General features: G+C 47.0%; 1 protein-coding gene across 1 annotated transcript in view; it reads right to left on the bottom strand.

Annotated features, from left to right (window-relative positions):
* The window catches only part of PLEKHO2 (pleckstrin homology domain containing O2), a 37118-nt gene that overhangs the window by 5780 nt on the left and 7822 nt on the right, over positions 1–23516 (bottom strand). Inside the window, exons 2-4 of the mRNA XM_074966554.1 lie at positions 21428–21580; positions 13178–13294; positions 3271–3375 (exon numbers count right to left, since the gene is read on the bottom strand). Of these exons, the coding sequence (XP_074822655.1) occupies positions 3271–3375; positions 13178–13294; positions 21428–21580 (375 nt within the window). The remainder of the gene's footprint in view (positions 1–3270; positions 3376–13177; positions 13295–21427; positions 21581–23516) is intronic.

Genomic DNA, 23516 nt, shown 5'->3' with positions numbered 1-23516 from the left:
CGTGGCAGGGAGATGTAGTAAAACTAATCTAAGAGGTGAAGGCACGTTAATAATCCTGACCTGACTGTGAACTGTATCCGCAGGCCTTGTTTACAGACCTTTCTTTATACAGCTTTAATGATCTCAGGAAGCTGAACAGAAGATGTGAGCAGCGACCTGGATTAATTGCAACAGTGGCTCAATTAACACATTTACTTACTGGAATCAGATTTAAAATTCATTGCGTCGCACATGGAAAATGAGAGCCAATGCTAAGTCCTGTTACTATTCTGGCTCTATGCCTATCACTCCTGCCTCCCCCACCCCTCCACCTACCTCGCGAAGGGGGCATGCTGGGGTGTTGCTACAGTGTACCGCACTCTAGTGATCCCAGCTGGCATAACAGTCCTAAGCTGATATAGTTCAGAGTGTCTCTGAGGCTGCTCTAAACTACGCTGGTCACAGAGCTGACCTCAGGAACGGGGAGCCATGAAGGTCTCCTTTGCATCCCCCAAGCCGCACCCAGCGCTTATTGGCCACAGCCAGGGATTCAGTCCTCAGTGTCTGAAGGCACAGGGGAAAGCTCCGATAGGGGCTTTAGAAATGCCAGTTGATTGCATGCATCTCTTTTCAGTTACCTGGCTCAGCTCCCCAGAGAGAAGAGAGCTCTCTGGAGTAGAAAGACTGACCAGGCCTATGGAGTCCAATTTAAAAAAAAAAAAAATTGGGAGGGATTAAAAACAAAATGGGCCAAGTCCTCAGCTGGTGTAAGTCGGCATAGCCCCGTTGACTTCAGTGGAGCACAGCTGACTTGTGCCAGCGGAGGACTGGGCCCGCTGGTTTTCGACAGGGCCCGTGCACACAGATGTTGAAGCAGTTAGTGAGCAGCACTTCCCTCCCAGCAGGTCCTGTGGCTGGGGGCGATCCTCTGAGCTCCCTCTTCGATACTCTGCGCAAGGGAGTGCGGCATTCATCGAACGTCATCATCACCGGGGTGAGGGTGGGGGGGGGAGAGAGAGAGAGACCTCCACTTCGGAAAGACAGCACAGCACCAGCGCCGGTCTCCCCCAGCAACCAGGAAGCCAGAGGCAGGTTGCTACAGCAAAGACTGCCCAGCATTACGCTACATTACATCACCTCTCCTGCTCATCGGTAATACGAGAGCGAGCTTGAAGGCTGAGTTCGCTGCTGCTCAGATTTATAATGTAGCCCTCGCTTGTCTGCTGCTCCCAGTAGGTCCAGTTACTTACAAATGCTGCTTTTTATGTGGAAGGATGAATGAGCAATGCCTGCCCTAAAACCACCCAACACTGAACGTGATTTGGTAATGCCAGCAGGGTGCTTCTCTGGGCCACCTCCAGTTACTGCGAGGTGCCTCCCGTGAATAAAAATAGAGAGTCTGGATCTTTTAAATGTAAATGTTTTCTTATCAAAATGGCACACTACAATTGGAGTCCGATTCTCCACCCCTTACTCCAATTTCCCATTGACTTCATTGCCTGAATAAGAGGCCCAGGATGGAGCCCGACGAGTATGCACTCTACAACTCCACGTCTGTAATGCATGCTTGATGACGGCATGTGGTGTTTTTTAATCCCTTGCCTTTCTCTCAAAGATTTTTACACAACACTCCAGTTTCCACTTCCCTAAAGACTGTTTTTCACTAATCAGATATTGTTGGTTTCTTAGTCTCCAAGTTCCCCCTACTCATTTCTTCAGGGTGGCTTCATTCCCTTCGTGGTGGCTTCTCCTTAGCTTGGTGGAGTTTACGAACTTCCTTCCAACTACTGCATAGTAGATACTGCCCTTCCTGGTAAGGGATTGAGGTTAGCTCCATGTCAAACCCTACGCTGTGTAATTTGAGTCCTTCCTTTGCCCGAATGTCTGGATCCGGGGGTAGTTTCAGAGTCGTGTGGGGGGGGAGGCAGCTCCTTGCAACCTCTCCGCCACAGCCGCAGCTAGCTCTGGCAACGTCTTGCCGGATGGTCGCGCTAACAGCCCATGTAGTAACTTTCCACTAGACGTCTCTCCGGGCAGCATGAAAAGCTGGTGGACTCTGTGTCACATTACACGCGTGTCCAGATTTAAAGGTGCAGTAACCAGGCTGTGTGCTGCAGGGAGCCACGGGGCTGAGAGGAAGGAAAGTCCTTCCATGGGGCAGAGCAGCTGCTTGGCAAATTCCGAGCTGCAGCAGCTCTCGTGCCCAAGTTCCTTTCACAGGGATGGACACAGATTCCAGTGGATTAACTTAGAGCCTGATCCAAAGCCCTCTGGAGTCATTACAATGTCTCCCACTGACTTCAGTGGGCTCTGGACCAGGCTCTTAGTTGCTTTTGCAGCTCAGGCCAACCCCACTGTGTCAGCAATTTCCTCTACTCCCCCCTCTTGTCCTCGGGGAGAGTCCCAGCGTTACAGTAGAGGCAGGGGGCAAATGACGTGTATGGGGAATGCCCAGCTTAGTGGGTGGTGGATTCTATACATGTTATCCCAGAGAGGCTTCTATAAAATGCTGCTGAAACGTCCACGTTCCGCATTCAGAGGTATGTTGTTAGAGAGGAAAAGACGTGGCATTGTTCTCCCACTTTCAAGGGGCAAATTCTGGGGAAGTCTAGAGAGACTCTCCCTTGATTTCACACAGACCCACACACACCTACACCGTCGGGGCCCCTCCGCATGTACGTGTTGCCAAATCAGAGTTTAACCCATTTAACAACCTAATATACCCCTATCACTCTCCACAGACTGCTCTTCTGAATTTGGCTCACTGAGTCTTAGGTAGTCTGTGTAACACACATCCCACAGGGCCAGAAGAGAGGGGAAAAGCAACTAGCAGCAGGACATGAGGTGGTGTGAACCAGCTGCTACTTTAACTTCTTACATGCTCTGGCTCCGCTGCCATGACTAAGCCTTGCCTACACATTGGTAAGCGGGGTAACTCAGCGTAAGGGAGCGTAACTCACTTCTCCTTATGCCACCTCTGAATCTGGCCACAAGAGGTTTTTTTTGCTTTTTTGCTTTAACCTTTGTTGTTGCTTAGTATTTAGGAGGCCCGAGCAAAGGAAGGAAGGGGGAGAAAGGCAAACGTGACACCTGGCCACTCGATCAAGAGTGTTGTTATAATCTAAACCTGCTAACAGCAGTATTGGACTCCAGGTGCACAATTTGGACCTGGAGCTGGAACGCCCATGAAGCTAGGAGGTGCGGGAGTCAGGGGGTGTCAGCACCCCTCTACACGGTAGTGAATGAAGGCTGACACACAAACGCATACAGCTTGAAACCCATTTGTCTTACCTCATCAAGTATTTTATTTTTGGCTCTGCTGATCCCTTCATTCAGGGCTTTCATCCATGATTCTTTCTCTTCCGCGTTCTGACCCTGAAATTTGATATCATGGACCTGCAAGATGAGAGATGTTTTCATCTTAACGTTACGTGCCAAGGACAGAGAAGTAGCCTATACATCATTAGTGTGTTAAATTCAATCTCCAGCTGAGCCCGTGTTTAAACTAGACATTCCTTTGCACTTTGGCAATGGCTTCACTCCACAGCCGCAATCAACAAACCTTTGTTATGCTGGATGGTTTGTTGCTATAGTTTTTATTTTTGCAACTAGGAATTAAATTAATAAAGCGAGTGACAGTTTCTTCCTCCCACAAAGAGTGATGAAATGTTCCTGGAGCAACAGATGGCTGTTACTTAGGGAATAGATGGACTGTGTGTAGGGGATGTGCCCAAATGGGCAACTCATGCTCATGTTGTGGTGTCAGGTGCAATAAGATGCCGTATCTCCAACCCCCCCCCCCCGCCACACACACACAGTGTGAAATCTGTGAGGAACAACCTCTGCTTGCTCTTGCGTAGTGCTGCTGCACAGGACCGGGGCAGGATTCTGGGACTCTGCACAGGGGTACGTGCAGCTTGGCTCTGCAGAGCACAGATAGGCTTGCAGGGCGGTGGGGAGTGCTCACCCGAGTCGCAGGATGTGAAGGTTCAGAGGGATAAACTGGCAGAGCCACATGGATCCACCTGCCATAATTTCTCCCCTTTCCACCCTGACAGAGTAGGGGCTCAGCAGCTCTGAGACTGTAGTATCAGATACAGACATGAGCCACTGCTATGGCCGGACAGAGGCTGTGCTGAAGCCTGGAGAGGAGCAGGAGATCCCCAGCACAGAACCCATTCCTTCAGACTGTGCAGGGGGGCCAGGGACTCCCATAATGCAACTGTTCTGCTCACCACCAGCTGAGCCTATGGTGTATCATGGGAGATGTAGTTTGACCCAGGAGCGCAATCTATAGAAAAGAATGAGTGCACAAGGCACATAAACTACAACTTCCATTCTGTACCATGGCAGCATTTAAAATATTTCAATTTTTGATTTTTTCACTGAAAGGTCAAACTTTTCCATGGAAAATTTCAATTAAAACTATTCTTTTTACCACTTTAATCACAATTTTCTGCAGTGGGGGAGCCAATTTCCCAAACAGCTCTGACTAGTCCTAGGAATTCCTGGTGTTCTGCCTTGACAAACCCCAGGCAGCCGTCCCTGAAGGAAATCTTAGGTGGGATGTAATCTCTCTAGTGAATGAATAAGCAATGGAATTCAAAGAGTCTGAACTCTGTGCTTAACTGGATGGTCTCCTGATAATGTCCATGCCAGAAAGTTCAGTGTTTTGTGATCACTGCATGATAAATATCTCTCTTCTACTTATCTCTGAACCTGATTAAGACAATTCTTGGCAATAGCTATAAGTGAATGGTGTGGAAATTCTCCCAAGGCCTGTTCTGAAACAGTGCATTTGTTCAAAAGAATGGCCTTGGCCACTGGCAAATGTAACATCCTCTCGTGCATCCAGATGTTGGAATGTAACTAAAATGATGACACAGTTATCCATTCCTGAAGGAATTATGCAAGTTTCTCAGTTGGGCAGCAGTGAAATGAACTAATGGGCATTCTCCATCGCTGGCTTTTACTTCTATTAGGAGCAATGGAGTGAAATTAAGAGAGGAAAAACTTAGTCTGCATACCTGGAAAAGCTTCCTGACAGGGATCCGTTAGCTAATGAAATAAGTTTCCTCGAGCATACAGAGAGGGAAATTGAGGCAGAGAGGTTAATTGACTTTGTCTAACACAGCAGAGCTGGGAACAGAACTTAGGTGCCCTGACATCAGTCTCCCTGTTCCAAAGCCTGGGGGTGCAAGGAAAGATGAGCAGAATTTTAACAAGGGCAAACCCCTATATTTTTCCTTAGCCTCATTCTTGGAAATGGCTGAACTGTGTTGGCTGAAATTTTCCAGAAAAATTCAGCCTAAAGCAGACACTGGCCTGGAAAGTTTGAGCCCAAACAGTTGAAGTTTGGCCAAATTATAAGCAGCTGAAAACAGGGTCTTATAATGGGAAGAAGTGTCAGGCATTCTTAATAGGCAGGGCTACCGACCGCACCTATACTTACAGAGACACTTACAAAGGGTTTGATATTCTGAGCACCCAGCACAGACGTTAACCGGAGGGATGCATTCTTGGCACCCTCTGAAAACCAGGTCCCTTTTTTTAGGTGACCATCAACAGGCAACCTCTGTCTAGGCAGATCACCAGGGCCAAAACGTTCAACGTCACAGGAAGGCTGACAGGCCTAGAAGCCAGGCCTCCTCCTTCCCTCTCCTGAGCGTTAACCACTCGGCCATCGTCCTTTTGCTCTGCAGCTGCCCTTCATCAGGAGGGATGGGATGTCACTGGCTTTAGTTTCTAATTCGCCTCAGTCCCGCGCAAACCCTCTCTTTAAACGTCTATAAGTCATTAACAAGGCCATGAAGGTGACTGTTACAGGGCAGGTTTCAGAGTAGCAGCCGTGTTAGTCTGTATTTGCAAAAAGAACAGGAGTACTTGTGGCACCTTAGGAGACCCTTAGCTTCAGCATAGCAAAAAGGGAGTTAATCCTTCCTAGAATGTCCTGCTTCCTACATGAGAACCAGTGGAAAAGGTGAGGAGATGAGGCGGAGATGCTCCCAAATAGCTCGACTAAGAGGTAAGGGCCTGAGCTTTATACAAACAACTCCCTGACGGGGAGGCCCAGAGCTCACGCTAACCAGGGAACCTAAGGGAAAGCAAGTCTCCAAAACGCAGTGCCAGGCTGGTTTTGTTTTAGCCCAAAAGGGCCTGTTTTTTGTGTGTGCTTAAAACCCTCTTTGTTTGGAAACAGTTTTGCTCTTAAGCGATTAGAAAAGCCTCTGAGAAAGATTTCCTTGTGCACAGCTCAGCTGTTGGGCCGCCCGGCAAAGACCTGGCAGCTTACACCGGGAGTACAGAGAACTCTGGACATGTTGTTCAAGGAAAAGATCCCGTGCTTTCAAGCTTCCTCCTCTGTGGCCACTTTATGTGCCTCATTTCTGTGTCCCTGACAAAGCCCATGGGCCTCCGAGAGTGGAGCGTGACGAAGTGTTGGTTGTGTGGCAGGGCTGAGCGAAGGCTCCGGGGACTGTTCATCGTTAAGGAGAAGCTGAGGTGTCCCTCTGGCATGTAATTGTGGGTTGCACACTTTAATGCTGACTTACAGTTACAGGCACCTACATGCAGCTATGGCAGTTCCAATATCCCACCAGGTGGGTTGGGAGATTGTGGAAGGATGCTCATCAGGCTCCAGTACGGGACTGGGAGGGGGGAGAGACTGGCTGTGTAACCTGGGACAAGTCGTGCTCTGTGCTAGTTGTCTCCCGATTTCTAAAATGGGGCTTGTGTGACAGGCCCAGCTTTGTGCTCCTGGCGGGTAGCACATTGGACTAGGAGCCAGACACGGTTCTGCCATCAACTTGTTCAGGGGAGTCCTGTGACCTGTTATGTGGGAGGGCAGATTCGATGATCATAACAGTCCCTTTTTGCCTTAAAACCCATGTATTCGCAGGGGGATTAAGGCTAAATTCATTAATTGGTGACAAGAGACCAGCACAAGGGTCTTGGTCCCGCTTGAGCCCTCTTCTGGGGAGTTGAGTGATGTCTGGGCCTTGGACTGGCCCTGCACGCAGTGAATTTCACCCTAATATCTGTAAAGCATTTTGAGATCCTTGCATAAAAGTGGCAAGTATTTTAAAAAACTTGCAATAATTCTGCCCACCCCAAAATGCCACTAATCCTCACTACCAGCAAATTCAGGGGTGCAAAGATGATACTGTGTACGTCCCTTGGTCTTTTCTTCAAGTCATAGACTTTCTTGTGGAAGCACCTGTATTTCGAGGGCAGTATTTTAGCTACTTATACTCGCCTTCCATCCACTCCATAAGTCTTGATACATGGAACAACCTTGGTTACTTAATGCAAACAGCCATGTGGAGGGAACTGACTCTATTTCCCCATCAGAAAATGGGGATAACACCATTACCTTCCACCCAGAATGGCTGAAGGTTATTTATTGGCTGAATAGGGACAGTGCTGTGTAGGTGTTAAGTATTTTCACAGGCGCTGTGGGCTTAATGATCCCCGCACAAGTCAAGTCCCTCCCCTCTATCCCCTTATGCTGAAGATGGTCACCACTTTTGGGCTCTGTACTAAGCATTCTTAGCACAGGGAAGCAGCGTTCCAGACAGTTCTGTTTTAAATCAGTGAAGTTAAAGGCTAACTATCACAGGCAGAGAGAAGAGGATGGGCTGCCCGGGGCATCTTTTCTTAAGGAAAATCCTTGCTAAGAACACCCTCACTGTGGACCTGCAGAGTCTGGGGTCTAAGCTGTGTTGTACTGTCAAGCACATACCCTTGACGGAGGGAGAGAGGTGCTGCTGATGGACTTAAAGAGAAGCCGCAGCGAGCCATTGCTGATGTGGAGAAGCACTCTGCAATGCATGTGTTTTGAAAGTAGGGTAAGAGGAGATACAAGAGTGACCCTGGAAGACCTAGAGCCCAATTCTGACCCACCCTTCCCCCATAAGGGTCTATAAACTAGTCTTGCTCAGGTTACCACAGACTTTGAAGTGGAACCTAGGAAAAGTAAACAGAGTTGCTTCTCTATGTATGTTTTCTGGTATAGGTATTCCCAATCTGAATATTAAAGAAGCGCAGGAGAGACACTGAGCAGCCACAGACCATCTGTGAGTAGTTTTATAATGGCAGATATGTAACATGTGGCCTGACCTTCTGCTCAAAACCGTTGAAAGTAGAAAAATTCAGCAGCCCAACTGTACAGCCAAAGGACAATGAGCTAGATGATAAATTTGCTCTCCTGTTTCCTAAGCCAGCTGAGACTGAGTCATGACATAAACAAAGTCCTGATGTTCTAGTAAAAGCCCTTGTGGTTAAATCTGATGCAACAGTGACGTCTGCAAGCAATGAATAGGGCTATGCAATTTACTATAACTGAACTCAGAGGAGGGCACAGGCCAGCCTGTTCAGGCTGAAACACTGACTTGATACAATGGGATAAAAGAGGTGCACATACGGTTCATTCTCAGCCGTAAAATGAAGAGGCATCTCTCAATATGATCCCATGTGTCTCCTCCCACACATAGTACATCCAGTAAGCACTAAAAGTGCCTCCTAGTCACACCTGCCTGGCTTTCCATTTAGGAGAGGGAAAGGTACATGCATCCTGTGCATAGGCCCTGCAAGAAATCCTCTCCCTCCCTGTTTCTGCCATGAATCCTGGTCCCTGTCAGATTATGTCTTCAGGTGAAAAGTGGAATCAGAATGGATGGTTCATGTGGGGATTTATTGTATTTCTCAGCTGCTGGATGCAGAGCAGTATCTGCGTCAAACTCGGGTAGGATCAGAAATCAGTCCATCAGACTCAAGTCCATCAGAAATCAGGTGTATGTGGCAAAGTTTTGTAACTTGTGGTGGGCTCCAAATTCAGCTCCTGGCATACACAGGTACGCAGTCCCCATTGAAGTGAACTGGAGTTGAGTTCAGCAAAGTCACAGGGAATTTCCACCCATTTATGCCTGGGCTGCATTGGGAATGGAGTGACATCACCTGAAATGAGTCTTTGCTAGTTGCTTTTCTTGCTACATCCCTCACTCCTCAGCCTCCCCCCCCTTTGCGGTGCAGGCTTTAACAACCACTGAATGCAAGTTACTGCCTTGTAGATTCCCTTTCTGAGGGACTTGCACCAGATAAATTTTACACCTGTAAATTTGGGCCAGAGATTTCCAAGGTTATTGTCCTCAGTTACAGGCTCAGTTCTGTATGACTTGCTTAATTTAATTGATGAGGGTGGATTGACTCATTTGAAGATTTCTAAACAAACAAATTATTTGCGTGCTTCCACCTTTCTTTCTCCTGGTCTCAAGTCTTCAGCAAAGTGCTGTACTTACTTCTCTTTAATTATACTTTGTTTCAATTCCGTGGGAGTAAGTAAACCAACAAAAGAGCAAGACAAGAGTAAAGACTGCATGAAAATGTCTATGCTCAAACATTCTCCCAGAATAACACAGCCTCCATCCTAGAGACTAGGCCAAATAAAACCTATGATATTTTTGCAAGAGACCATCTCTAGCAAGGCAACTGGAAGGTACTGTAAGGGTGTCTCTAAAACCAGGACAAAATGCCTAGGTTTTTTCAATTGATAGATACTTCATGATATCATAGATCCATGATAGATGTTTACAGCATGCACTTGTACCTTAACACACTATGGATGGAACTGAACATCTTGGGTTATGTTCCCATATTTAAACTTTTTACACCCATTTAGACCACAATCAGCAAATGTGGCCAAGAAAAGACAGCTAGGCCTGAAGAGCGCAGAGATCCAGATAACGAGGTGTGTGATTTCCAACTGCTGCACATACAGTGGATGGCAGCAAGGCTCCCAAATGGAAAACGTTTCGTTGATAAGTATCGCCGCAGCTGCCATTTCAAAACAGCAAGACAACAGTTGTGTACGTTGGCCTGCTCGAGGAAGCCTGTTCTGACATCTGTGAAAGTACGTTGTGTGTCAACAGCCTCCCTAAGTTCACAGTCAAAGGGGAAAAAGCCACTACAGACAGTGAACTTTTCATGTATCAAAATGGAGTTATTAACAAGTGGTCTCTCTCTGGGTCTCCGTTTAAGGAGGGGCCTGGTATTATACAGGGCAGTGGACCGGGGGGCTATAGAGGGGGGGCTGTCATGAGGCCAGTGCTTTGAAAAGGTGAAGTTAACCTTCAGTGGTGGGTTTTGGGAGTGGAAATCATGACCTTTATGGTAAGGTATGATATATCTGGGGTCACATCTTGTGCCCGTATGCACGTGCGTAGTGCCGCTGAAACGTATACCGTTCCTTGCATGAGTAAGCTGAGCAAGATTTGATCCTTTACTATCTAAGCAACATACACTAGGTTCCTATTGGGCCTGTCATTTCTAAGCAGACTTATCTCCATTGACTGCAGCTGGGATTTCGGCTTAAAAATGAATGATCCGAAGTATCTACTGGGACCCAGCAACTGGAGCTGTGGGTGCTCGGCCCTTAACAGGCTCTGCACAGCGTCTTGTGCGGTTAGGCTCTTAGGACCTAAAATATGAGATTAAGTTGCTATTCATTTTTAGTCATATTGCAAGAAACCCCACAAATAGGAGAGGAAGGCTGGTCTTGTGTTGACAGCTCTGGTGTGGCACTTAGGAGCCTAGCTCTGCCACTGAGTTCTGGTGTGACCTTGGGCGAGTCACTCTATCTCCACTTCCCCTCTGCAAAATGAGTATAAAGTTACCTCCTTTCTCCTGGTCGGGGTGCAGGATCCTAGCGGAAGGGCCTCTCTCTATGGGTTTGTACAGCGGGTAGCACAATTCTGCCCTGAACTCAGTTGAGACTTCTCAGCACTACTGTAATAATAAATACGAACTGAAACCTGGGTGTGCGCAAAAAACGCTGCAGTGACTAAATAGTCCTCATTCAGGTAAAATATGCAGAGCTGAGATGCTGACACCTTTGGCTGCAGAAACCCTTGTAGAAATGAATTTGTTTTGATCAATCCCCCTGCCCCCAGCCTGTCAGATCTGAACTAGGAAGAGACATAGGAATTCAGTGACATGTTCTCCATCTTAGGCCAAAAAAAACCAACAACAAAACAAATCAAAAGAAAAACCAGAAGTGAGAGATTGCAGTGCAACAAAGATACTGGAACACATTATCAAGTCATCAATTTGTAAGCACTTAGAGCAGTGTTTTTCAAAGTTTGGGCCGCAACCCAGTACTGGGTGGTGGCATGTCAGGTACTGGGTCGCTCTGGGCAGCACCGCCGAGCGGGACGTTAAAAGTCTCATCGGTGGTGATGCTCACCTAAGAGCAAACCCTTCATCCCCGACCCCACCCCAGAGCCTGCAACCCCAGCCCATAACTACACAATGGGGAATAACTGGCTAAGTGGTAGTACTGGTGAAAAGGTTATACTGGATCACAAATTGAATATGTGTGAACAATGCGATGCACTTGCAAAAAAGGCTAATTTAATTCTGGAGTGTATTAACAGGAGTGTCATATGTAAGACACCAGGAGGTCACTGCTCACTACACTCGGCACTGGTGAGGCCTTAGCTGGAATACAGTGTGCAATTCTGGGTGACACGCTTTAGGAAACATGGATAAATTTTGAGACAATCCGGAGGAGAGCAACGAAAGTGATCAAAGGTTTAGAAAACCTGAGATCGGAGGAAAAGTTAAAAAAAACCCTGGGCATGTTTAGTCCTGAGAAAAGAAGACGGAGGGGGGGAACCTGTTAACAGTCTTCAAATATGTTAATGGTTGTTATAAAGAGGACCATGATCAATTGTTCTCCATGTCCACTGAAGGCAGGACAACAAGTAATGGGCTTAATCTCCAGCAAGGGAGAGTTAGGTTAGCTATTAGGAAAAACTTTCTAACTCTAAGGATAGGTAAGTTCTGGAGTAGGTTTCCAAGGAAAGTTGTGGAATTCTCATCACTGGAGGTTTTAAAGAACAGTTCGGACAAACACTTGTCAGGGATGGTCTAGGTGTACTTGGTCCTGCCTCAGTGCAGGGGGCTGGACTTGATGGCCTCGGAAGGTCCCTTCCAGCCCTACATTTCTATGATTGCAAAGTTCTATCTCATAAAGATGACTAACTATGTAGCCTATAATTCGGGAATTATGGTAAACCCCCAAGCAGAACCAGCAGCAAGCAGTGCTGTAAAACAATCACTACCCATAAGTCAAATAAACACACTGGCGTTCAGAGAATTCTGCTGAATCAAACCTTCGCGACAAAATGGCTAGCTGAGTTGTTTATGACACATGACGGTCAAAACTAGGGGCACAATCCAGCTCTTCTGGCTCACAACAGTCTTATGTTGAAAGTCGTGAGGCTGTGTGGGCGAGCGAGGCAAGCAGGGTTTGACCCTGTGGCTCAGTGCTATAATATATTTATGAAGGCATTTTGACTCCTGCACTAATTTTAGGTGGAACCAGATGGTAACACAGGAACCCCTTGTGCTAGAGTTTGGGGGATTTCCTATAATAACACTAGTTCTCCAAGGAGATCAGTATTCCTGTTTTACACATGGGGAAACTGAGGCACAGGGCATCAGGTCAGAGCCAGGAATAGAACCCAGGTCACTGGAGTCCCTGTCCAATGCTCTAGCCACTTAGCCAAACTCTTTCCTATATAACTCTCACTGACTTCAGTGGGACTCGAGTACATGTTTAACTTAAGTGCTGTCCTAAATCAGGACCCAGGGGAGAACAGATGGGTGCAGAAAGAAGCAGGTTTTTTCATTCTCCACTGATGAAACAGTATCTGCGACAGAAGGACAGAAGACTCTAAAGCTGAAAAATTCATGAGGAAACAATTCTCCTGAGGGAAAGTAGCTGTGAAGACAGAATTCCTCCCCTGTCTTGCTGCCCCACAAGAAGAACAGGGCATTCCACCCTCCCCACCTCCTGTAAAGAATCCACAGCCACTTTATGATGCTTCCTTTGCTGCTCACAACATCCCTGCTGCATTGGGGATGAACCTGAGAGCCTCCCACTCCGAAAGCACAGGTCCATATTTCATTAAAGGGAGAATTGCCCTTGTTTGTTAGCAATCTAGGATCTATGAGACACAGCAGAGCCCAGAAGGAGGGACGGGGCGGGGATGATAGATACACACATTAGCTAGTTCTTTGCCGTAAATCACTGTGCAAAATCAGAATGAGAATTCTGGTGTCCTTGGGTGTCTAGGCACATATACATAGATACGTCAGTAGGCAGTGGAGTTTAAGGGGAAGAGAAGGATAATCCTACCTTCTTACCCGGGGATCGAATTAAAATGAAACGGTTTTTCCTTTTCAAGAGAGCGCGCAAATCCTGGCACTTCTCATAGCTCTCCAGTTCCACCGTTTCTAAGCATTTCTGTTCCTCCTGCAGAGTGGGGAGAGAAGGGGAAAGCAAACCTTTATCTGCAACATGATACCTCTAAATCAAATCCATACCAACAACACCTGCCTTTTCAGCCCACCTTTATGTCTCCCCAATGCTCTTTCTCCTTTAAAAAACCCACGTGCAATTATAGTTACGCAGGCAGCAAGCCTCCATAAATCAGGCAAAGGCCTCGTGGAAGAAAACCTGCTGTTGTATAGGCTGTATGTCACTCAGAAGAGGCGTCCGCTCGCAGGACTCTTGTTGCTCTGAGCAGAACTGGCAAAACTTCGCATTTCTGTCATGCTTTCTATCACCATCTCAAAGCGCTTTACAAGCCTTAATTGAGCCTCGCAGTCCTCCACTGCATTAGGTAAATGTTATCCCTGTTTTACATGTGGGGAAACTGAGGCACAGACTGTGACTACTCAGGATCACACAGGGCGTCTGGCAGAACTGGGACAAGAATTCAGCTCTCCAGGATCTCTTGTGCTGCAGGCTTGGGTCACCTTTCCCTCAACACGAACAAGGTCAGTGACCGCTGTAGGTTGGTGAAGAACATTTTTCCTGTCTGCACGTTTGATCTGTCAAAACAGAATCATTTTCCGACAAAGAAAGCAGCACTACCAATGCCAGTGCCTCGCTGGGGCCTAGCTGTCCCTGGCGTAACTCCACGGCAGTCCATGATGATTTCAATCAGACGAACTTGGCCCATCCTTCCTAATGACATAGCGAAAATGTCATGCACACGTTGTCCAGGTTCAGTGTAGTTACACAGAAACAGCATTGTTCTCAACTGGTCCATTTGGTAGGGAGCACAGTGTAACACACAGGGGATATGATGATGTGTTTATATCACAGAGGTGCCAATCTCATTTGGGCCCCACAGTGCAAGGTGCTGTACAAACACAGAGGTGGGGGGGAGGTCCCTGCCCAGAAGAGTTCATGATCAGCTCAGTGTTCAGACATATCAATCTCTCACATTAGTGTAGCAAACCCTGAAGCCACATAAGTGGAGAACAGCAGCCTCTGCAGACAGCACATCGGGATGTTCACAGGAGGAGAGAGAGAAGCAGCGACACCGAGGTCTCTGAGATGTGAACCAAGGGGTGTTCTGCGAAGATGTGGGCTCTGACTAGGACTTGGCCGCCAACTCCCATGGACTTTATGGAAGGTGGGGATCCAAATCCAAACATTGTGACTCAGGCCCGTCTCCGTCGCACACTAAAACTCCAGCTGTGAGCACTCCCAAATTGTGAGGTCCGGTCTCAGCCCCAAGTTTAGTGGCTCAGACCTGCCTCTAGCTATGATTAACAAACACCAGGGAAATAGTGCAGAGGAGTGTAGGCTGTGGGCTGCATGTCCTAGCCAGGAAGTTACTGAACAGTTAGAAGCAGGGAAGAGTCATAAGGAAGTGAGCTGAGGGGAATTTCCTTGGTTTACCACCTGACATTTAAGTCACAGGGGCCAGCTCTGGCTGTGTTGCAATTTCTTTCATTGCATTATATTTGCAGAGGAGGCCCCAGCTGCAGTGCTGGGATGCAGAGCAGGGTGCGAGCCACGCAAAGGTGTCTGGACCTAACTTAGGTTTGGATTTTTTGTAATGAAAGTAGCATTTATTTCCATTTTAAACAGAGGAGGTGAGTGTGAGGGGACAACTGGGAGCATTTGCATCAGCATCTGATGTGCAGCACGAACCTGCTCCTGCTCACACTGAAACCAACTCACTCCAAAAATGCAGGACCAAGTCACTGCTTAATTTGTAATGAAATTGGTGCCAGGGCTCAAGCAATTTTTTGTACATTCATAATTGATGCAGCAAGCCCAGAGGTGCTGGGGCTTTGAACTGCCACGCCTAGAGGTGCCATGCCGGGACTCAGCCCTGGCACAAATTAAGCATTGGATCAAGCCCTCTATGTAGATGGCAGGCATTCTGACACAGGGCTCACGCTGCCTTTTCTTGTCATATAATTACAAACGTGTAAGGGATGGAAATAGAACATTTAATAATCCCTCCAAGCCAGCAAATGACAGAGGAGAGTGAGGTCAAACACATGTGCCTATAGGCTGGGTGATCTCAGCTGGGTTGTTAGAGGAGAGTTGCCCACATCATAAAATTGCCACCCAGTTAGCCGCCTCTCTGTGCAAGTCTGTTGGGGGTGAGGACTAAGGTGGATTGGCAGAGCTTTGTGGGGAGGTTCGCTCAAAAAGCCTGTGGGCAATACTCCATGCCAGCAGCTGTGCTCTCAGCATGTCTCTAAAGGCCATGTAATCCTCCCCAGCCCTCCACCCCTTCTTTCCTGCCTAGAGGGTTTGACAGGCACCCTCCCCCAGATCCCAGAGAAGCCCTTCTCCTGTCTAAGAATAGTTGGTTTTGGGGGAGTGGAAGGCATGGCAGGTGAGGGACCAGAAGCTCTACAATGGACATCACCCCCACTCCAAAGCTCTGGAAATATGCTGGTCACTGCAGCATTTAACCTTCACTATTTCCCTGTGGGGAGGAGTTGGGGCTTAGGCACAGCCAGGGAATAAGTGAGGACACGTCCGCCTCCGATGCAGTACTGATGGGGGACACAGAGAACTGCAGAAGAGCTGACTCTCTGTGTACAGGCCCTGTCCTAGGGCACAGGCCTGATTTCTAGGCCATGCCCCCATAGGGGAGACGGGATTTCAGAAATCGGAGTTTCCCAAGTAAATTACCCCCTCTAGTGAGGGGGAGAAAAGGGTAGCCTGGACCAATATGAAGAAGGAAACCCTATATAAGAAGCCAAGGAAGATTCTAGGCTTGGACTATGTCTTAATGTGACTTGTGTGTGTAAATGTGACAGTTTACCAATGGCAAGGGGCTGGCCTTTTTTCTGTGCCCAGCCAGGTCACAAGGAGATCCTACCTATCTAATGTCCACAGCAGAAATACAGAATTGAAGGGCCTGACTCTGAGAGGCGCTGAGTGCCAGCATGTCCCTAGGATCTTGTGGCAGTGATATACACTCAGCATCTTTCAGGATCGGCCAGCATGTTTCTGTAACTTTAAGGCCACCTCTGAGTTCTGGAGACCTGCTCTTATAAATGGGACTCGTCAGTCTGTCCCCCACCTGCTTGGGTTCTGGTTTTCTCTCGTGTCACAGGAGAGTTACAAAAACCATTTTCTGTCATGCTAAGATTCAAAAGTTTAATTCAGCAGCTGCCTTAATCTGCAATCAAGGGTTTCCCTTTATATTGTAGCACAGCTGTTTGGGGATGTCCCATGGCATTTCAAATACTGTTCAGTTACTGGTTCAGGAGCACTACACGTAACTGTTGAGAGGTGACAGCGGGACGGTAAATTTTATTCCATCCTCCTTTCTCTTGACATGTGTTAGAGGATGATTTTTAAATCACTTTTGCACTGGCTAGGGTTAGGGGCATTAATGAGACACTTAAAACCCTGATGCAAGAAAGCAATTAAGCATGTGTGTAACCTGAAGCATGAAAATAAACTCATTGATTACTCAGGTAGTAGACAACTGGACTGCTGACTGCTTAAGCACAGATGTAACTTTAAGTGCTTTGCTGGATTGGGGGCCTGAGGCAGAAAGTTGTTCACACTGGGACACTTTTTAACACATTAATACATGTACTCAAAGCACTGTGTGTTTAAAAATCATGTGGGTACAGCTGAGTGAAAAACTGAAGGTCCCTCCCTGCCCCCCCCCCCCCCAAATTTCAAATGTTTGTTGAAAAACCCAAAACTGAAATTTTGTTGTGTTTGGCAGTCAAGAATCTTTGACTGAAAACTGCCAAAAACTGTAAAAATGACAGGGGGGGGGATTTGGTTTTATGATTTTCCAACATAATCATCAAGAATTTTCTATGAAAGTTGTCACTGGGCATAACATTTTTCATCAAGCTGAAAATGCCATTTTTCCATTTAAAAAAAAAAAAGTTTTGATTGAAAATTTTTGTCCAGCCCCAAATGTATTTGTTGTGGCTATCCACTGAGTATATGTCTAGATTGGCTGTAATAATAATTTCTGTTTCTGAGGATCTCCAAGTAATTTAATTAGTTAAGCCTTGAAGTAGGGAATGCATTATCTCCACTTTACAAATGGGGGAAATGCAGGCAGAGATGGTGAGCACTTGACCAGGGTCACACAGGAAGTCTACTGCAGAACCAGAGATAGAATCCAGCTGCCCTGACCTCCAGTCCTGTTCTTTACACGCTAGATTATGTTCCTGGATGCCTTAAATGATATACATTTAATAACATAACGAACCAACTTTTTAAATTAGTTCTGTTACTTTGCACAAAAAAGAATCAGAGGTAATTTCAAGAGTGAGTGATACTGTCTAATTTGTACTGGGACTGCACCAAGTGTTATGTTTAACCTCCTTCTGTACAGGAGTCTACTTTCTTCAGATATCCTTTGTAATTCTCAGAGTTTCATTTTCATTCTGGCCAGGATATACATTTCTCTTGAAGACAGGCAGAATCATTATTTCATAACAACTCTATTCTATTCTATATATGCTTTATACCGTGTTTATCATTGTAGTAGCTGAGCAGCTCCCTGAGAATGTGAGTGCCATGTTCTCGTATGTATTCGTTTGGGTATGCGTGCAGCCAAAGTTACTGTGTGCAACGTATATACTATAAATGTATCTTGGGTAGCAGAGTCTGAGTTCATGTGGAGATTAGGGTGTGGGTAATGTAGGTGAAGCCAAAATGGGACACAGGAAATACACCTAACTTCACACCACATCAACTGAAGGAAGTTTGAAGCATATTAAAGGTACCAGAGATTTTCACCAACCATATGCTCAGTGTAATATGATAGCCAATTACAGTTTGCCTTGGGTAGACAGCTACCCTTTAAAACAACCCTAAGCCTGGCTAAGAGATGATGAACATGTTTCAGAGGGGACTGGCAAGTCCTAACTGCCAAATCTCAATCTAAGACAAATTATAGAAGATAACCACAAACGATGCTAACACAGTATTTGTGCTAGTCTTATGCTATATTTTTCAGTGATGCAATATGACGTGGCTAGATTTTCAGCTGCTCTTAGCTTTGCCTCCAATTGTGTATGCACAAACTTTGTACACACAAATGTTTCCATGTGCAGCTTGCACACTTGTGCACTCAGAAAAACAAGCATGGCATTTAGACCTACAAATGAAGCAACTGTCAGGGGCCAGCATTAGAAAACCTGGCCTTCTACTGATTCATGAAGGGTTGGAAGGCTGGTAAAAGGATGTGTTGCCTCTTGGTCACTGGTTGAAGTCCAGTGAACTGGTGGGGCCTGGTCCACTACTTCACAGACAGCCATGCCTATCCTCAAACCCTTCCCTTCCCTCTCTCAGCAGAGAGGCCTTTGAAGCTGACCTCCCATCTCACCCCTTCGGGTCAGGCTTGGGACACATTAGGAAGGAATCATGTACTATCATGTTGCACAGGCTAAGGAGAGGCCCTCACTTCCTAGGGCTAACAACCCCAACCTTTCAAAAGCACAAGCAATTCCATTTAAAACTATTTGATTCTCAAAAGAGCAAGGGAAGCTGTATTCCTCTTTAGGCCTGCAACGAGAGATACCGGAAAGGAATGCAGGATGGCCCTGGGGTCTGGGGTTCAGATTGGGCACCAGGAAGCAGAAGATGCAGTTTCAGTTCCCCCTGTGCCACAGACTTTGTGTGTGACCTTGAGCAAATCATTTTCATTTCTCTGGGACTCGGTTCTCTCTCTGTAAAATGGAGATAATACCACTTCCCTACCTTGCTGGGTTGCTGCGGAGACAAAGACATGCAATGTGAGTGGCTCACATATTACAGGGATGGGGACCTTTTTATAAGTGCCTCACTAAAAACAGCCATTTCCTTCAGTAGCCCGGCAGCAAATCTGCACAAGCATATGCTGTCTTATTACACTACCACATAACTCCATAGAATTTCCACTCCTAAGATACACCTCTTCAATATTTGCCACTTTAACAGCCTATAGATATTACCATGGCCCTGTATTTCCAACAGTGGGACGAGCCTGCTAACCAAGGTTACAGATGCAATTTCCTACAGGATGTTACCACAACCGATACACTACCAGAAAATATTGTGCCTGGTTGTTATAAATGTCCTTTTTTCCCTATTGAGAAAATAAAATACCTCTTTAAAGAACTAGGGGTTTTCCTTCCCCTGAACGTCTGTGGAGATTAATCTTACTTTAAAATGCCTCATTTCCTTCTGTGAAGATAAAAACCTCAATATATCTAGTTTTCAAAGATGTCCCCTTTTAGAAGCCTATGTCGTCTTTATAGCCCCGAATCTGTGTGGCTCTGAGCACTTGAAACTTCAGCTGGAGTCTACAACAGTCCGGGGTACTTGGCAGCTCTCAAGAGAGGCTCAGCAATTTGCAGGATTGGGTCCCATGTCTTGCCACACAGCCGTAGGCCTAGTTACGCCCCCTACACCCAAGCTAATAAACATATGCCTAACTTTCTGGCTGCTGGTGAGCATTTTATTCCAACTCCTCATTTAAATGCTCATAAAAGCACTTCATGGCGCTGGCAGTTTCAGAGCTAGCTGGAAATTTCCCATCAGGGTGGATTTTTGGTGGAAAATGCCCTTTTCGCATGGGAAAATTTTTGATTTTGATGAACAACTTGATTTTTCCCCTGCTAAAATGGTGGCTCCCCAGGTGCCCTCCTGGAAGGCTCCTGGCAATTTCCCTTTCTGCCCGCAGGGAGAGAGTGAAACTGCCAAGAGCCTCTTCGGGGGACTGCAGCCAGACTTGGGGGGAGGCAGAAAACAGGGGTACTCAGCGTCCAGCAAGCCAAAAAATTAGGGTTTGGTTCTCTCAAAATGGGTGTTTTTCAGGAAATCCCTTCCCATGAATAATCTCACATTTCTGACTTTGTGTCCCAGTTTGGGATGAACAGTCTTTGAAAAACGTGTAATTTTTTGCACAAGGGGATTTCCATTTTCTGACTGGCTCTGCTCAGAACAAATGGCCTCAAAGGGGCAATGGTGATTGCCAGGGGGCATACCAATTGGCATTTGACTTGACTGATTTGTGTCAAACCTTCTCCATCAGGTAGCACATTTGGGGGGGGGCAGGGGAAGAGAGAACCAAAAGTATTTTCAGGGTTGCTCTTCCTCAAATCATCACAATAATGTAACTGGTGAAATATTTCCCCATTCTGGTGGCCCTGACACAGGACACACAAACTTTATTTACATGCTTTGCTTTACAATTTTCTTACACTTCTGGGCTGGATGCCACAAAATCTGGCTCACACAGGAAATCCCACTGAAATCATGGGGCCCAATCCTGGAAATCTTTACTCATGCACGCAGTCTCATTGAAGCTCTGTGGGACTGGGCCCTATATTTTCATGCATTTATAATCCTCATTGAATGCAGATGCGAGGAAAATTTAATTTAGCTCTTACTTCTCGGTTGATTGAAAAGAGTATTAAACTAGAGCCAGGCCCTCTAACTTTTCGCGTGCAAGTAATCCCAGTGAAGTGCATAGAAGGGCTCTCCGGAGAAAGGCTGAAGGAACAGGTCCTACTCCAGTGCAGTTTAGTCCTGCTTTTGATCAAATAGAAGGGGAAAGCCAAGTAAAATCTGCCTTGTGTCTGTATTTAAGGAGCATTACAAATGCTCACAAACACACTCCACACCCATGAATGGGTAAGTGAAACCCTGAAGAGCTTGAAACGTTGCAGGCCAGACATTTGAAGGCTGCCAAACAGCTGCAAGGCTGTGTCATTCACTTGAGTAGCAGGTGGGAAGTCAGCCTGTTGCAATTCAGTTTTATAATTTAAAAAGCAAAAAAATCCATGTCCCACTCTACTTCCCACTGCTCCCAAATTGATAATCTACTCTGTTTCTTACGGAATCTCTTTTTTTTCCAAATTTGGCAAAAACATTGGCAGTTTCTTGTTATGCGTGAAAATATTTATAATATACAATATACTCTAAAATGCACCAGCTGTCTCCTCTCTATTGCATTTAACCTTCCAAGATTTTTCTTGAGAAACTGAATGGGACTAAATGAACTGGAGGAAAGGGTGAAGGACAAACATCCAGTGTCGACTAAGGGCCTGATCCCATTCCGCACCATGCAGGAGAGGGCCCTTATTCCTGAGCAAACCGTACCTCATCTTCATACACTAGTAGCTGTGTTTTACATAACAGGATGTAACGATCTTTCCATAATCCCAAAAGCCCTCCACTGCTTTTCTTAATCCAGCCAGCTTTGTCTGCGGTCGGAGCACGTTTCGGTTTCTCCGTGACCTCTTCTTTCACACCCTGCAAAGACACCACAAAAAGCAAAGGGAAGGAAGATTACGGTCAGTTGCACTTTTCAGACCTAGGCAGCAGTAGCTACGTATTCCAAAGGGCCTGCTGAGGAGAGGTGCTAGGCCCCCCACCCCTCGCACTCAGGCCACTGGCAGGACGTAGGGCCCACATGTGCTCTTACAATCCCTTTCAGTTTGGCAGGTCCTCTTTGCCACGCACGTCTCTTACCAGGAGTCACAATCTGGCCAGGGACATTCACTCCCCGCCGTTCACTAACTCTGAAGAAAGGTTGGGGGTCAGGTTTTCACCTTGCAGGGCAAGGACAACTCAGGCAGGGTCCCCTCAGGCAGCTTTCAGCTCAGGGAGGGGGTTGGCAGAATGGACTCCAGAACCAACGCCTCAGGAGGGAGCTGGCAGAAGCGAAGGCTGCCTCTGCCACCACACCCCTTGTTAGCCCCCAGAGCGCTCGCCGCACTTTCAGCACAGTGGTGTAGCTGCACTGCTGGGGTTTTCCTTACCGCTGCTCCCCTGGGCCCCTTTTTAAATTCCCATGATCCCAGGGGCTCCCTGCACCACAGCATCTGAAAAACATCACCCACATCTCAAGTTGTTGTGGGCTGGAGTTCGACTCCGCTCTGTTCCTAACCCACTCTAGGAAACCCGGAAAATCTCCTGGGCTTACTCCTGCTCCCATTGTAGTCAATGCCACAACTCCCAGGATCCAGCCCAGAGCCGCTCTTAGGCAGTTTCTCCAGGCCCAGTTTTTCTCCTGGAAGCTTGGCCATTTCTTCCATACACACGATGCTGTCAGCTGTGGGCTGCACTGCTGTAACCTGTGGAATTCCGGGCCCCGCTGTCATGCCGGGTTCGGCATTCTGAGACTTGCGTATTAAAACTGCTAGGCTGAATTGCACATTGCAACGCGAGGGCAGCAGGAACAAGGGCTTAGCTCTCGGCACTCTGTTGTTCCTCACACTGACTCATTCCCTACATTCAGGCTAACTTCTGTAGCGTGCTGATTTTAACTTGAGTGGAAAGGACTAGCAGGAAAAGAAGGAAGTTTAAAGCAACAGTTCCTTTTAGTTGGGGCATTTATAGCTGTTGCAAGCAAAGTTTTCTGTGTCCCCCTCACCCGCCCCATCTTCACCTAACCGCCAATCCTTGCCTCTCCACAGCCACCTTTTCCAAACCTCCAATTCACTGCTGGAGCGGATGCTAGGGCTTGAATCATCCTGAGGGCACCCATTGCACACACATCTCCCCCGGCCCATAGGGAAAGGGAGGCCCTCCGTGGGGCTCGGGTTGTGCATTATCCCTCCCCAGTGGAATATGCTGCAAAGACAATACACTGCCTTAGGGAAGCTGGCGCTAGGGAAACCTCCCTGTCAGTCTGAGTCCTGGCATTGAAAACGTGGGAAGAAGGGGGTTGTAAGTATGTGCAAAGGGGCAGAGATTGTAGAAGAGCAAAATCAATGTCCAAATGTTGGCTGTGCACCCCTGCTTTGTTTCAGTGCCTTGGTGTTTAACGAAACACTGGTGGGCAAATCAGTTTCCAATCTCTAGTCCCTGCTGCTACATTAATGTACCTTTTTCACTTATTCCCCAGGCTGGTCTTAGGTTCCATCATCATAAGACACTACTTAGACACGCAGACGCTACTGTATACGTGTGCAGGCAGCTCACAGACAACTGCTGGCTGCATGGGTTTATCAGACATAGATCTGCTCTGCTCCAGAGCTACAAGGCCTGATTCTCATCTCCCACACACAAGTGCTGCCTTCCATTCACCACAGTGAAGTCACTCCTGATTCCCACCACTGTGGGATCAGAATCAGGACTGTGGGTTTAGAACCCACTCATTTGTCCTAAGAGTTCATACACAGTTTACAGCAATGTACCCCACCCAGAACTATTCCTGCTTAATCTCAGGTTTGTGGGAAGTGGA

Source organism: Natator depressus, chromosome 10 (assembly GCF_965152275.1).
Source record: "Natator depressus isolate rNatDep1 chromosome 10, rNatDep2.hap1, whole genome shotgun sequence".
NCBI classification, from domain to species: Eukaryota; Metazoa; Chordata; order Testudines; family Cheloniidae; genus Natator; species Natator depressus.
Note: the sequence above shows the minus strand (reverse complement) of the source record. Positions and strands in the feature narration are given on the sequence as shown.